This window comes from Hirundo rustica, chromosome 6, assembly GCF_015227805.2.
Source record: "Hirundo rustica isolate bHirRus1 chromosome 6, bHirRus1.pri.v3, whole genome shotgun sequence".
Lineage (NCBI taxonomy): Eukaryota > Metazoa > Chordata > Aves > Passeriformes > Hirundinidae > Hirundo > Hirundo rustica.
In genome coordinates, this window is record NC_053455.1 from 2,193,166 (window position 1) to 2,208,081 (window position 14,916).

At 62.5% G+C, this 14,916-nt stretch overlaps 2 protein-coding genes across 8 annotated transcripts in view; one reads left to right on the forward strand and one right to left on the reverse strand.

Annotated features, from left to right (window-relative positions):
* Positions 1-4,379, reverse strand: part of NIN (ninein) — a 58,221-nt gene extending 53,842 nt beyond the window's left edge. For 3 of the 7 annotated variants that reach the window (XM_040067747.2, XM_040067740.2, XM_040067748.2), the window contains exon 1: positions 4,330-4,379. The gene's annotated coding sequence lies outside the window, so the exon portion shown is untranslated. Of the gene's footprint in view, positions 1-1,053; positions 1,111-4,103; positions 4,159-4,329 lie in introns of those variants that run through there. The other 4 variants (XM_040067741.2, XM_040067743.2, XM_040067746.2 and 1 more) reach the window with 2 other exon arrangements.
* A 5,407-nt stretch (positions 4,380-9,786) lies between these two features.
* ABHD12B (abhydrolase domain containing 12B) lies at positions 9,787-14,880 on the forward strand. The gene is made up of 13 exons (XM_040067189.1): positions 9,787-9,875; positions 11,323-11,450; positions 11,816-11,918; positions 11,997-12,116; positions 12,411-12,441; positions 12,597-12,642; positions 12,733-12,862; positions 13,075-13,115; positions 13,332-13,411; positions 13,542-13,624; positions 14,058-14,136; positions 14,268-14,392; positions 14,732-14,880. Exons 1-13 carry the CDS (start codon positions 9,787-9,789, stop codon positions 14,751-14,753), a joined length of 1,077 nt encoding a protein of 358 aa, XP_039923123.1. The 3' UTR covers positions 14,754-14,880.
* Positions 14,881-14,916: the final 36 nt, after the last annotated feature.

The following is a 14,916-nucleotide window of genomic DNA, read 5'->3' on the forward strand; positions in this document are numbered from 1 at the left end:
CTGCCATGGGGCAGTGCCCTCTGCTCCCCACAGGGTTCCTGTGCCACCAGCAGCACTCCAGGACATCCCAGAACAAGCAGAGCCGCTCCAGTTGCAGCCCAAGAGCCAGGAAATCTCCAGGGCAGGCACTGCAGCAGCCGTGTCCTTGATTCCGCTGGCTGCAGGAGCAGATGCCGAGGCAGAGCACCCCCCGGATCCCACATCTGCTGGGGGATGCGGGGCCAGGCTGTCCCTCCTCCTGCGCTGCCACGGACAAGGAACGGCCGTGGATACTTCAGGGAGAGGACACAACCCCTCCAACCTGAGCCTCACACCCTCCCTGTCCCATTTTCCCCCCCCCAAATCCCTCTCGAGCTGATTTCTCACTGCACTGTGGGGCACAGACACCTTCGACCTGGGGCACAGAGGAGGAGGCAGCACCCAAAACCTCAGGTGGAAGGCAGGAAAAAGGCAACAAACTCGTTTTCCACTCCCAGTTCCCACCTGCACCCACAGGGCTTGACAGTGGCAGGGAGCCCCGCCTGCACATCCCAGTGACCCCAAACCTCACAGCAGAGATGACTCCAACCCACAGAGCTTCCCAAGCACTTCTGAACTTCTCTTCGGGCTCAGCCACCTCTTCCCCCTCTTAGAGACGTCTCCAGCACCTGACCCTACTGCTAGGCTGCCAGAACCAGTTTCCCCAGTCAGCGCAGAGAGCTAAACGCCACCTCCCAGTATATCCCCGAGCATCCCCGCGATCACCCCTCTCAGTGCCACAACAACAGAGAGCCCCAAAAACCTCACCCTGGGCGAGTCCAGCATGGGGGAGCCCATAAAACCGGCAGGAAAAACCCACAACCCATCCCTAAAGGAGAAGAGCCTCGGGTGCGTGGGCCACACCTGCCCTACACCCCGGGCGAGTTTTTGGCAAGGGACCGCGGCAGCCTCGCGCATCCCCGCGCCGGGCAGAGCTCAGGGGGGGGGCACAACGAGCCCTGCAGAGCCCGGGGAAGGGATCTCCCGCTTCCCAGCCCCGGGAAGGAGCAGAGAGGGCCAGGGCTGGTTGCCTACCTGCGGTCAGGGAGCTGCCAGCAGCCCGGCGATCCCGCAATCCTGCACAACCTCCTCCATCTTAGGCAGGCGGCTCCGGCACGCAGCCGGCTGCGCAAGGTGACCCAAGATGCCTCCTCCCTGAATTATTCAGCGACGCTTCCACAGTTTGGGGGGGGGGGTGAGAAATAAAAAAAAAACAACAAACCCACCCAAGCCTCCTACCTGAGGAGCTGGCATCGCCCAGCAGTCAAAATAATGAGGTCAGCAGCATCAGCGGCCACCTCCAGCGGCCGTGGCAGGGAAGGGGGGACACAGCAGAGGCACACAAAGCCCGAATTAAAGGCCAGCCTTTCATCTCCGCTCCAGATGGGCCAGCAGCTGAGATGCAGGAGGGAGGCAGGGATAATAGGGGCAGGCAGGCAGCAGCTGAGCCGGGGCTCCCCGGTCGCTGCGCTGGGCAGCACTTCGTGCAGATTTATTGCCGGCCTTCTGTGTGGTTTCGAGCCCCCCGGAATGACCAGCTTGAGCTGAGAAGCGCAGATTTAGGGGAGTCACCACCACGTTATTCCTCGTTTCTGTTCTCTTTAGTACCGGCCCGGGGAAGCAGAGTGCCCCGGGATGACGAGGAGAGGAAGTTTTCACCGGCATTTCTTTCCTGCCTCTAAACCCACCCCCTCCCGAGAGCCAGATAACCTTCACGGAGCACAATGTAGGGGCCTGACAGGACTAAACTCTCAGCTAAATTTAACTCCAACAATATAGGCTTAAACAGCAATTACTGCTTTGCACATGAAGTGCCCGGAATCAATATCAGCTTGAGCCTGGAGCTAACGAAGACACAGATTACCTGGTCAATCAATGGCATCGGCAAGGAAGAAAAACACCACAATTAGCACAATTACCTATTTTTTTTTTTTTTTTTGGGTGGGAGGGGGATTTGTTTGTAAACAGCGTGAATTACAGAATCCCAGAATTACTTGAGTTGGAAGGGATCTTAAAGGCCACTTTGTGCCAACCTCCAGCGACGGGCAGGGGACACCTCCCGCCAGACAAAACACAAAATGCCATTTGCTGCTGCACAAGAGGGAGATTTTGGGGATGCTCTACCCGGATGCCCCCATGGGCCGCATCACTAACCAGGGCTATGGGTACCGTGCCCTCCATGAAAATCACCAGCTCCAAGGGACAGCGAGGAAAACCTTGCTTTTGCTGCTACTCTTGATTGCCTCGACTCTAATGAGGGCCTGGTGATTAGCAGTAATTACCCAGCGGGGCAGCATGCTGTGGCCACCTCCAAAAACACACGCACCTGCTCCATGGGATGGCACTGCCCCGGAGAGCTCGGCCACACTCGGACGCTTTAAAGCAACTTTCGCCTTCCCTGCGCCTGTGACAATCGCGGTGATGTGAACACAGCTGGCAAAACCCCACCAGGAGCCCAGTTTTTAACGCTGGGGTTTAGAGGAGATGCCCAGCAGCCACCCAAACCAGCCCCTGCTGGAAAGGCAGAGCTGAGGCTGGCTCCCGCTCGTTATCTCCTTCCCCTAATGAACCATCGCATCCATCACAGCTGTGCTGAATCACAGAACGACCTGAGCTGGAAGGGACCCACAGGGATGGTGGAACCCAATCCCAGGCCCTGCACAGACACCCCGACAATCCCACCCTGGGCACCCCTGAGAGCGTGTTCCAAACGCTCCCGGAGCACTGGCAGCCTCGGGAATGTCCCCATTCCCTGGGGCAGTGCCCAGCACCCTCTGGGGGAAGCACCTTTCCCTGAAACCCAACCTAAACCACCCTGACACAGCTCCAGCCCTTCCCTGGATGCTGTCACCGGTCACCAGAGAGAAGAGCTCGGTGCCCTGCGTCCACCCCAAAATCCCCAAACCGCGTCGGGGCAATTCCCAGCTCAGCCCACGCTGCGCTCCCGTCCCCTCTCAGAGCCGCAGCCCCACCAAGGGTCACACCGAGAAACCCAAGAGAGAGGGGACAACAGAACCCAAAAGGACAATGAAGCACCTAAACGTCAGTAAATCACTTGACAGCACGCCCAGCTCTTCAGGGGTCACCACCAGAGTCAGCCTTACAGCCGGCGCTTCCTCCTCCCCATTGACCATAATTTTCCCTTTGCACCCCAAAAACGCCCCCAGACCCTCCAAAGTCGGCAGAGAGCGGCGATTCTGTCAACCAAGCCGCACTCCAGAAGCGGCGATGGCGTAGGAAAAGCACGATAAATTTATGTAAAGGGCTTCCCAGAGCAGCTCAGCGGTTTGAATATTCACGCCAGCCCGGTATTTGCATTGTAATAGGGCTTTTCACTCCCAGCCTTCCCTCCCTCAAGGAAAAACAAAGCGCCCATCTGGTTTGATTTCGCAAATCGGGGCTGGAGTCGCTCTGCAGCGACTCGGGGTGCGATAAAGCCCAAGGTGGAGGCACAAAGCTGATTATTTCAGAAGTAAACAAAGCGAGCCGGTCATTTACCCGGCGCAGGGAAAGGAGGGATTCGGCGATTCCCGCGGAGCTCAGACCTGAGGCGGCCCCGGCAAACCCGGGCCGTGCTGAATCACGGCGAGAACGCGCCCGGAGCCTTCCCTCGGCTCCGTTCTGGGGAGCGCATGAGGAGGATGAGCAAGGATACAGCCGAACTGTCACCCACCCCATGCAGCAAAACCCCAGCACCGGAACCTCCCAGGCTGGGGGTTTTGGCTTTCCCTACGGGGATGCTCCAAGGGAGAGCGGCCCGCGGTGGGTGAGCAGACAGCAGATGCCGTCTGCCACCCTGGTGACAGCGAGAGCTTTGCCGGCGACAAAACAACTGCTGTTATTAATTCCTCCAGCCACAGCCGCCTGCTTCCACGGCTCAGCCCGGGCAGAGCGCTCCAGAACCCGCTCCCAGCGTTTGGAGCATCTCTCCGGGAGCAGGGACGCGCTGCCCTGTCACCCCGCGGGACCCCTGCCACCGGCGCCAAGGGGACCTCGGGGGCTCCGGCGCGGCACCCACCCAGAGACACCCCCGAAACACCCACCGCGCCCTCTGGTTACGATCCCCTCCTTCCCCAGGCACCCACCTCGCCGCTGCTCCCCTTCCCCGCCGGCCCGGCCCGTCCCGGAGCCCCGCACACGCGGCCGCCCCGCCGGGAAGGGACGGGAAGGGGCGGGCAGCGCCCCGGCACCGCCCGCGGAGGAGGGACCGGGCCGGACGGGGCTCCCCCCGCACCCGGGGCTCCGGGATAACCCCTTCCCCCTTCCTCCTGCCCTTCCCCGCAGCCGCCCCCGCACCCGTCCCGGCCTCACCGGCTGCCGGTGCCCGCGGGCGCGGCGGGGCTGGCGGAGCGCTCGGAGCGTTGCGGGGCCGGGGGAGGCGCCGCGTTCAAATAGGGCCGCGTTTATTGGGCCGAGGCTCGGGGGGCGGCCCCGGGGCGGGGGGACCGGCGGCCTTTGTGCGGCGCCGCCCGGGAACGCCCCCGCAGCCCCGCGGCACCGGCGTGTCCCCGCTGTCGTACGCCCGCGTGGCATCGCCGCAACTTGGCGCTGTAATGTCCCCCCGGGGTGGCATCACCCTAACTTCCCGTAGTCCTGCACCTCGGTCCCCAATGTAGTGGTCCCCCCGGAGTGGCATCACCTCGGTTGCCATCATCCTGCACCCCAGGGGACATCATCCCATCTCCCGACTGTTCTCCACCCGCGGGTGGCATCAGCCCAGCTCTCCACTGTCCTGTCCCCCAGGGTGGCACCACCATGGTCCCCACTGTCCCACACCTCAGAGTGGCATCACCCGGCTCTTGAGTGTCCCATCCCTCTAAATGGCATCGTCACAGCTCCTGTCATCACATGCCCCGAGGTGGCATCACCCCAGCTCCCAACTGTCCCGTCCCCCAGGGTGACATCACCTGAGTTCCCATCATTCTTCACCCCAGGGTGGCATCACCCCAGCTCCCTGCTGCCCTGCACCCCAAGGTGGCATCACCCCAGCTCCCAGCGTCCTGTCCCCGAGGGTGGCATCACCTTGGTTCTCATCGTCCCACAAGCCAAGTGGACACCACTCTGAGTCCTTGTTGTCCTATACCCCAGGGTGGCATCACCCCGGCTCCACACTGTCCTGCACCCCAGGGGACATGGCCCTGCAGCTCCTCATTGTCCCAAAAAAACAATGGCACATCACCTGGGCTGTCCCACGCCTGAAGGTCACAGCAACACATCGCTGTCCCCCACCCTGGGGACATGGCACCCCGGCTCCTGGCCATGCCAGGGTACCGTGTCACCCCCTGTCCCCCACCCTGGGGACACGGCACCCCGGCTCCCTGCCATGCCAGGGTACCGTGTCACCCCCTGTCCCCCACCCTGGGGACATGGCACCCCGACTCCCGGCCATGCCAGAGTACCGTGTCACCCACTGTCCCCCACCCTGGGGACACGGCACCCCGGCTCCCTGCCATGCCAGGGTACCGTGTCACCCACTGTCCCCCACCCTGGGGACATGGCACTCTGGCTCCCGGCCATGCCAGGGTACCGTGTCACCCACTGTCCCCCACCCTGGGGACATGGCACCCCAGCTCCCTGCCATCCCTGGGCCTGGGGGACAACATCCCGAGTCTCTTTGTGTCACCGTGACACAGGACGGCTGCAGTGCCCCTGGCATCCACCCCTTCCACCACGCCAGCACCCCTGGTGGCCCTGCCCTGTCCCACCCGTGCCCCTCACTCGCTTTGGGGGGGTGTCACCAAACCGGGGCGGTGCCACACGAGCCACGGGCACCAGCAGAACTCGGAGCCTCGTTGAAAGCTCGGCAGTCCCGGCTGGAAGCTGAAGCCACCGCCCTCCCACGCTCCTGCTCAGCCGAGCCGCAGGGAGCCCGCGGTCCCCAGGATTCTCTGGTGGCTAATAAGGGGTTCCACCCACGCTGCAATCCGCTCTCGAGCAACTGCACGAGATTATTTTGCTTTTTTTTTTTTTTTTGGTGAAAAGGCCAGGGGCGAGATGACTTTTTAGCCTTCTTCCCTTTTTCAAGGCGGCTCCGGGCTGCGGGGTTCAAGAAATTTCGTGGGGAGGAGCGAGGGGAACACACAAAAGCCTCCCACAGAGGGTTGCATGAACCTCGCTCAGATCGTAAACCAGGCTTAAAACCCCACAGCAGAGCCACGGGTGGGTTTGTCACCGCACGAGGACATCTGGGAGCCGGGAGGTAACGGCGTAAAGAGCTTCAAAAGTATTGTAATAAAGTACTTTAATGAAGTATTGTAATGAAATATTGCAATGAAATATTGTAACGATACTTTGTAATGAAAGATTGTAATGAAAGATCGTAATGAAATATTTAGAGGTAGCTCTGCCGCACTGTCACCTGGCACGCCACTGCCACCCGCGCCGGGGGTGACACAGGCACAGCGTCCCCAGCACCCGGCAAAGCCCCGTCCGGGGATGTGGCCGTGTCCCTGCGGTGACAGGAGCCAGGCAAGGTGACTCCGGAGTGCCCTCGGCGAGAGGCTTTGCCGGACAGATGTCAGCAGCCGTGGCTTTGTGCCGGCCGAGGGCTTTTTTGTCTCGCTTTTTAACATTTGCCATTTTTCTCTGCCGCTTTCTTCGGCTCTGACACTCGCCGAGGGTTTTTCTTTCTTTCTTCCCTTTCTCCCTCTCTCGCCACATTTGCTTCTCCAGCCCCGGTTCAAACACTTTTTCTCCGCGTATTATGCTGAAGTTGGAACCATCTGGTGCTTTGTTTTGTTGCGGGCCCGGCGAGTGCCAGGACCTTTTATCCCTCTCACCCTCCTCCTCCTCCTCGCTAATCCAAGTGACAGCCCCGAAACCCCCCCCCCTGTCCCCCGACAAAGCCACACGCGTGCGCTGGGGACAGGCAGCGCGCTCAGTGTCGCCGTGTCCCCATCCCACAGCGATGTGCAGCCCCCTCCTGCTCAGGAGCGCTGCTGATGGTCCCAGTGCAAATTCCTGACTCGTTTTTAGGAGCGGCTGTTCGCAGAGACATCCCGGTTTTATTTCCCCCCCTCTGGTTTTCCCACCGGAGAGGAGCGTGTTTGCACCGGAGCCGTGCCGGACACGGAGCTTATTTTTGGAGCCTCCCCACCCCTTCCCAGCGAGCAGCTGCGCTGCAGGATGGTGGAAGGAAACCTCGGCTCAAGCATCCCGCGCCGTCACAAAAATCGGGACGCGTGGGAAACACCGGGATTGCCGGACGTGAGCCGCCGATGGATGCACGGCTGGCACGGAGCCACCCAAAATCGGGGTCAGCGGCTGCGCTGGCACTGGGTGACCCCCGTGCGAGGCCGTGGGTGCCCGGCTCCTGCAGGAACACCCTCCCGGCTGGGCTCTGGCTGCTCCGTCACGCTTCCCTTCCCGTTTTCCATGAACAATGGGGCGCTTTGTTCTGGGGCGAGGAAAAAGTCCGGCTGCAGCACGGGGAGCTCGGGCTGTGGGGGGGAGCTGGGAGCTGCTCCGGCGTTCCTGGGGTTTTACCAGCACAGGAACCCCTCAGCCCGGCCAGGACACGGGGAAGAAGGCCATAAAATAGCCAATAACAACAATAATAATAATAAAAATCAGCAAAAAAATCCATGAAATCATCAGCAAAACATAAACAAAGGAAAAAAGGGGAAAAAAAAAACCCCACCAAAACCAAAAACCCAACAGCTGGAGGGAACCTCCCCATCTCCCAGCTGGTGCCGGGAGAAGTTTGGGATGACATAAGCCCAAAGTTTGCTATTTTTTTTTTTTTGCGCAAAACAAAGGCGAGCCCCGCTGATCCTGGCCGATCCCGCGGCTCGCTGCTGCCATCCCACGTCCGGCTCCCAGCGCACGATCGCCTTCCCAGCGCCGCCTCCCGGGCCCCCATCCCGCCTCGTTCCCTCGTCGGATTTTCCCTTCAGCCCATCCTCGCGTTTGGCCGCGTTTGCCGTGCTGGCTCCTCACGGCGAGAAATATTTGGGTGCTTGCTCTCCATGCCGGAACAACTCTGCGCTTCCCCAGCTCCGTGCCAGTCCCTTGCAGCCCTCAGGAGCTCCAGACCCACCCCTGGCACCTTTGCCCATCCCTGTGGAGCTGCTGGGGATCACCTCTCCCATCATCTTCGTGAGGATTCACCGCTCCGGCGCTCAGTGGGAACGGGGGAAACTCGGGGGTGGAAGGAAAAGCTCTGTGCCTGTGAAACCAGCTGGGTGTGTTGGTCATTCCCCGTGGGAAGAGCGGCTCGGGGCTGGCTGGTGCCACCTCATTGCGACAGCCGCTGAGGGGGAGGCAGGCAGGCGCCGGCCCACGGCCCCGCTTCGGCCGGACCTGTTTGGATCTGGATTTGCATTTTGCTGGCGAGGTAGGATGGGATGAGATGAGATGAGATGAGATATTGGGAAAGAATTGCTCCCTGGGAGGGTGGGGAGGTCCTGGAATAGGATTCGCAGAGAAGCTGCGGCTGCCCCTGGGTCCCTGGAAGCGTCCAAGGCCAGGTTGGACAGGGTTTGGAGCAATCTGGGACAGTGGAAAGTGTCCCTGCACATGGCAGGGGCTGGAATGGGATGGTCTTCAAGGCCCCTTTAACCCAAACCATTCCGGGATTCCACAATTCCCAGCAGCCCAGGTCTTACTTTGGAGTGCAGATGGCTAAAAGCAGCTCCAAATGCCCGCCTGGGTGGCTGCTCCTCTGGGAAAAGGTTTGTCCCCAGCCCTCCCACAGCTGATTTATGGGGTCCCTGCTGTGGGCCCCGCTGACAGGCGAGGTGACACAAGGGGTGGCCTTGCAGCAGCACATCCTCCTGCACCTGGCAGGCTTTCACAGGGAATTCCGCTGGATCTTCCTTTCCCGGCGGGAAGTTTCATCCCGAAAAGGCCCAGCTGACTCATCCTGCCAGGGCTGCAAGTGGGAGGAGGGACAGCAGCAGGTTTCCACCCTTCCTGCTCAATCCTAGGGACACCAGGTATAGCCTTGAACCACTTCTAAAATGTTTTTTTTTTTCATTTTTTTAACCCGGCAGCTTTCCCTCGCCTGTGGCAAGGCTGTTTTCCCTGCTGTGTCACCTTACTGCTGGCCCCACGCTCCCCCTGGCCTCTTCTGGGCAGATTTTCCAGGCTCTCTTCTAAACCCACCCAGCTTTGGGTCACAGAGCGCTGCAGATCTCCCGGGGGTCCCTGGGGGATGCAGATTTTTGGGGTTCCCCTGAAACCTGCCCATCCCTGGGGGACAGAGGGTCACAGATTTCCTGGGGTCCCTGGGGGACAGAGGGTCACAGATCTCCTGAGGTCCCTGGGGGACAGAGGGTCACAGATCTCCTGGGGTCCCTTGGGGACAGAGGGTCACAGATCTCCTGGGGTCCCTGGGGGACAGAGGGTCACAGATCTCCTGGGGTCCCTGGGGGACAGAGGGTCACAGATCTCCTGAGGTCCCTTGGGGACAGAGGGTCACAGATCTCCTGAGGTCCCTGGGGGACAGAGGGTCACAGATCTCCTAGGCTCCCCTGGGGACAGGGCACTGCCACCCTGACGGTTTCCCTCTAGGGGCGGCCAGCCCTGGGGGGACGAGGGGACCGCCGGGGTCCCGCCCAGCTCTGGGGACAGGAGCTGCAGCCCTGTCGGGCGGTGACACCGCGGGTGGCCCTGTCCCTGTCGGGGGCGTGGCCGGTGGGCGTGGCCGGGTGACAAGAGACAGGCGGGCGGTGCCTGGGCGTGGCCTGGTGACACGGCCGTGTCCCCGTGACGTGGGCGTGTCCCCCGGGGTGGGCGTGTCCTGCCGGCGCTGTCGGGCGCGCAGCGATGCGGCGTCGCGGCGGGGCCGGCGACAGCGGCGACAGCGGCGACATTGGCCGGGCGGAGGGCAGAGCCGGCGGGGCCCGGGGGGCGCGGTGAGTACCCTGGGGTGGGGACATCGCCGTGGGGACATCGCCGTGGCGACATCGCCGTGCTCCCCCGTCCCCGGCCGTGTCCCCTGTCGCGCCCCACGCGCTGTCCCCCGTGCCGTGGCCTGCTGGAGCTGTCACCCTGTGCTCCTGTGTCCCCACGCCAGGTCGCTCTGCTGCGGCCGTGACCCCGTGTCTGTCCCCGCTGCCACCCCGTCCCCGGCCGTGTCCCGCCGTAAGGGTGACTCCGTAGTGCCGCCGTGTCCCCGTGCCACCCTGCCGCCGCCGTGACCCCGTGCGCGTCCCTCCGTCACCCTGCCGCGGCCACCGTCCCGTCCTGGGGCCGTGTCCCGCCCCGGTGCCGTGCTGTGGCTCGTCGCCCCGCTGTCCCATTCGCCCCCCGTGCCAGCTGGCCGAGGTGCCCTGGGTGGGCCTGTCCCCGCCGCTGTCACCCGCGGCTGTCACCCGTGCGAGGGTGGCGGCCCCTGAGCGCTGGGTGCAGCCCGAGAGCAGCTCCTGACGATTCCCTGCGGCCTCTCCAGGGCATTCCTGCCCCGCTCAGACCCATGGCCCGGGGGGGAGCTGGGATTTCGGGAGGCACAGCTCGTGCCGTCCCACACCGTCCCGGGAAAGGTGCCCGTTCCCCCCGGGGACCGGTGCCATCGCGCCCTGGCGCCCCTTGTGCGATCCCTCCTTGGGGTCCTGCGGCGTTCCCGGAATGCTCCGGCTGTTCCTGCGGGAGGGATGCTGACCCTGCAGAGCCGTGCCTGGCTCCCGTCACAAACCTCTGCCCTCGATTCCCCGTGCCCAGACTGCTTTCCAGCCCACGAGGGGCGTTGATGCTGGGGAAGCTGCAGCTCTTGGCTTTCCTTCCCCACCTGGGGGCCGGGGCTGTGCCTGGCTGCTGCACAGAGCAGCTGGATGTGGCCCCCGGCCCTTCAGAGCAGGGCACTGCTGGAGGGGGTGCTGGACATCACCCCCAAGCCCATTCCACACCTTCCTCCCTGTCCCTGGGGTATTGCAGAAGCTCTTAACGCCGGGCTCGGGGCTGTGGCTGTGGCTGTGGCTGTGTCGCGCCGGGTGTTGTCACAGAGTTTCGGTGTCTCCTGATTGCTGGTTTGACTCGCGGCTCCCAGCCCTGGCACGTTCCTGTTCCCTGCCCTTCCTGCCTCCCGGCGCCCCGTGGGAGGGCGTAGGGCACCAAATCTGGGCTTCTGTCACCCTGTGCCACCCTGGGGCTGCTCCGAGGCCTTGACTCCGTCCCCAAAAGCCAAGCACAACGCTGCTGCGAGGATTCAGTTCCCACGCCCAGAAGGAGTGGGATCAGCCTCAGGCCCTTGTAGGAAAAAGCTGTACCCACCGCTTTGGCTGGGATCGGCAGCGGGGAGCCTGCTCCGCTGCACCCCAAATCCCTCGGGATGGGGGAATGTGCTGACAAGTGCCTCCCTCGCAGGGCCCAGCGCTCCAGGCTGCCGTGGCTGCGCACCCTCCTCCTGGCCCCGCTCCTCACCTACGTCTCCCTGCCCTTCCTCATCCGCCTCTTCCCCGGCCTGCTCACCAAATTTGTCTACCTGAACTTCCGTGAGTATCCCGGGGCTTTCCCAGCCAGGAGAACCCCCGTGGGTGGCACCGTGCCAGGGTGGCACCGGGACAGCGCTTACCCCGCTCCTGCCGTGCCGTGGGCTTGCGGAGGAGGCACGGAGGGAGCTCTCCCCGCCTTTTGCAAGCTCTAATAACGCGGTGCTGCCGGCCCTGGAGTCACAACACGCCCGGGCACGCTCGGCATCGGCCTGGAAATTAAGGGTGGGAGGAGGTGGCAGAGGGCTGAGCTCGCCTGCCTCGGCCTGGCCCTCGATAACTTCAAAGCAATCACGATTGGGAGGGGATTTTGTATGAAAGCAGCCGGCTGGGGGGATCGCGGCTGACGGCTGCGCTTCCCCCGGCAGTGGCCTTCCCCTTCTTCGCGGACTTTCGGCGGCCGGAGCTGCTGGTGAACAACACCGTCAGCCTGTACCTCACCACCGAGCCGGGCGTCACGGTCGGCGTCTGGTGAGCAGGATGCCCTCAGCATTCCAGGGGGGGAATTCCCCGGGTGGATTCCCCGGGGTCACGCCGCCGTCCCCGCAGGCACACGGTGCCGGGCAGCAGAGGGGCCGAGGCGCGGGGCAAGGACCGGCGCTGGTACGAGGAGGCTCTCGCCGATGCCCACCCCGTGATCATCTACCTGCACGGCAACGGGGGCACCAGGTGAGCTCCTGAGCTGCTGCTGCAGGGCCAGCACCAGGGCGGGGTGGCTGCTCCGAGGTGAGAAGCGGCAAGCTCCGTGCAGCAGCCAGGGGCCGGGGCTGCTGCCGTGGTCTCTGAGCCCAGCAGCCCAGGAAAATCCCTGGAAAATAAAGGGAGAAGTCAAAATCCGCTCGCCCCACAGCGTCCAGCTCTCCCCTCCTGGGATGAGGTCGCCCTGGTTCCTCCCCTGCGCTGGTGCTGGAGGGGAGGGTCCTTTGGGGTGTCCCCGAGCTCTAACCCCATTTCCCCCATCAGGGCTGCGAGTCACCGCGTCCAGTTCTTGAAGGTAAGTGGCGGCCTGTGGGGACACTGGGAGCTGCTGGGAGTAGGGCTCCTGCGGGCTCTGGGGAGCCCAGAGGGACCCTGTGCAGAGGGGACGGGCCGTGCTGGGGGTCCTGGCTGCATCCCCCGCCAGGACATGACTCGGTGCTGCTCTGACAGACAATGGGGGCTGCTGACTTCCACATCCTGGCTCTCGACTACAGAGGTAAAATTGTCCCCCTGCCTCTTGCTGGGTGATCCTGTTCTTGGGGCCTGTCCCCACCAGGGCTGTGACACCAGGCTGTGTCCCCCACAGGCTATGGGGACTCCACTGGACACCCCTCAGAGAGCGGCTTCACCACAGATGTCCTGGCACTCTACGACTGGGCGAAAGCACGGAGTGGGAACAGCAGCATCCTCTTCTGGGGACACTCCTTGGGGACAGGGTAGGTGCAGGGGGCAGGATGAGGACACACCAGAGCCCGCTCTATGCTCTGTGACACTGCTGCCAGACTGGTGCCACCTGGGGACGGACCAAGGGCTTGGAGCAGCTCCTTGGGAGAGGCCCCTGCAAAGGCAAACGCAGCCAGCAAGGGGGAATCGGGGGAATCTGAGGGAGCTTTGCTGCTCCCCCTCACTGTCACCTCTCCTGTCGCAGGATTGCCACCAATGCGGCGAGGAAACTGCAGGAGGAGCGAGGTGAGGGCCAGCATGGACGGGCTGTCCCCATGCAGTGTCACCCTGAGGCTCTGCACTGCCCTGGCCTGATTTTGGGGCCGCAGAGGAGATGAGGAGCCCTCCCTATCCTCCCTACTGGGTGGGGACATCTTGGCCCCACTGCAGCCTGGGAGAACAGTGTGGCAGCAGCCTGGCAGCGGGGACAGCCCCTCAAAGCCATGGCCACTCTGCCCTCAGGGGTCCAGGTTGATGCCGTGGTCCTGGAGTCTCCCTACACCAACATCCGAGATGCGGGTGCCAACGTTCCCATCACCAAGGTGAGTCTTGGGGCTCTGCCTGTGGGGGTCCCCCAGCAGTGACAGGAGGGGGCTCTGGGGTGCCCAGCTGGGGACAGGCTCTGCCTGTGGGGTGCCCCAGCAGTGACGGCCCCAACTCTCTCCCTGCCAGATCTACCGGCAGTTCCCGGGGTTTGAGTACCTCATCCTGGACTCCATGGCTCGGGCAGGAATGTTCTTCCGCAGCGATGAGAAGTGAGTTCCTGGTGGGAAGGGGCACAGCACACCCCAGGGGCTGTGGGAATGATGCCAGGACCACCTGGCCGAGGAGAGGTGTCAGTCACCCCCTCGAAATTCCTGCACTCCTTTGTTTACCCAGCTTACTCATGCTTCAAAAGTGACTTTTTATTTGTATAATGTTTGATTATTGAGCAAAGTCCACAGGCCACCATCCCTCTTTTTTTGGCACTCCTGTTCCTTGTGGCACACACAGCCTGCCCAAAATCTGTTTGATTTATGGGGATTTTTGAAACCTGCTGACCCTATAACCGGGGGTTAAGGTGATTTAGGGTGCTTGGTGCTGCCATGCCAGGGAATGTGCTGTGGGAATTTTACCAAGGACTGGGGAGGCTCCTGGGGGTCTCTTGGCTCTGGGGAGGGTCCTCAGGGCTGTGCTTGCTGCCTGCAGTGTGAAGGTCCTGGAGTGCCCCCTCCTCATCCTGCACGCAGAGGATGACACCGTCCTGCCCCCAGCGCTGGGACGCAAGGTGGGCTCCTGCCTCCCGGGCTTTGAGCCCGGCTTTGGGGGGCTGAAATGGCCAGACAGGGGGTGGCCACGACCCATAAGGGGTTTGGGGTCCCCTGCTCGTGCAGTGACCACGCTCCCACCCCGTGGCAGCTCTATGAGACAGCACGTGAAGCCTACAAGGACAAATCCAAGGTGAAGTTCATTACCTTTCCCGAAAAGCTGGGCTTGGGCCACGACTATATCTCCTTCAACCCGGAGCTGCCTGCCCTGGTGAAGTAAGTGCTGCTCCACAGAAATGGGGGAGCACAGGATGAGCCTTGGCCTCCTCCTTGCACTGGTGCCTCCTCTCCTGCTGCAAGCTCAGAGCTGCCTGCCCCCTGCTCCTTCCCCTCCCCACGGTGTTTGCTGGCATCACTTTCCGGACTTCCATCGCTCCCCACTGCCCTGAGCCTGTCCTTGGCTTGGGGAGGTGGCTCTGGGGACACCAGCTCCTCTTTGCCCTGGGCGCAGAGATGCTCCAAGCCCAGCCCCGCAGGCAGGGATCACAAATCAGGCTCTGACGCAGCACAGGAGGGTCAGTGACACAGCGTAAGATTTATTACATCTTGTTGCAGAGACTTCTTAAACATCAAGTGATGCCAGCTGCTGCCTGCACTGATCCCGTGCTCCCTCAAATCCACTCCAGGATCCACCCCCCACCCCCGCCATGGCACTGAACTTACTGCTGTAAGTAATAAAAACTACAGAGAAACTTTTAAGTCACCCTCTGCCTCCAGGATGCCGCAGGTTACTCGAGGGA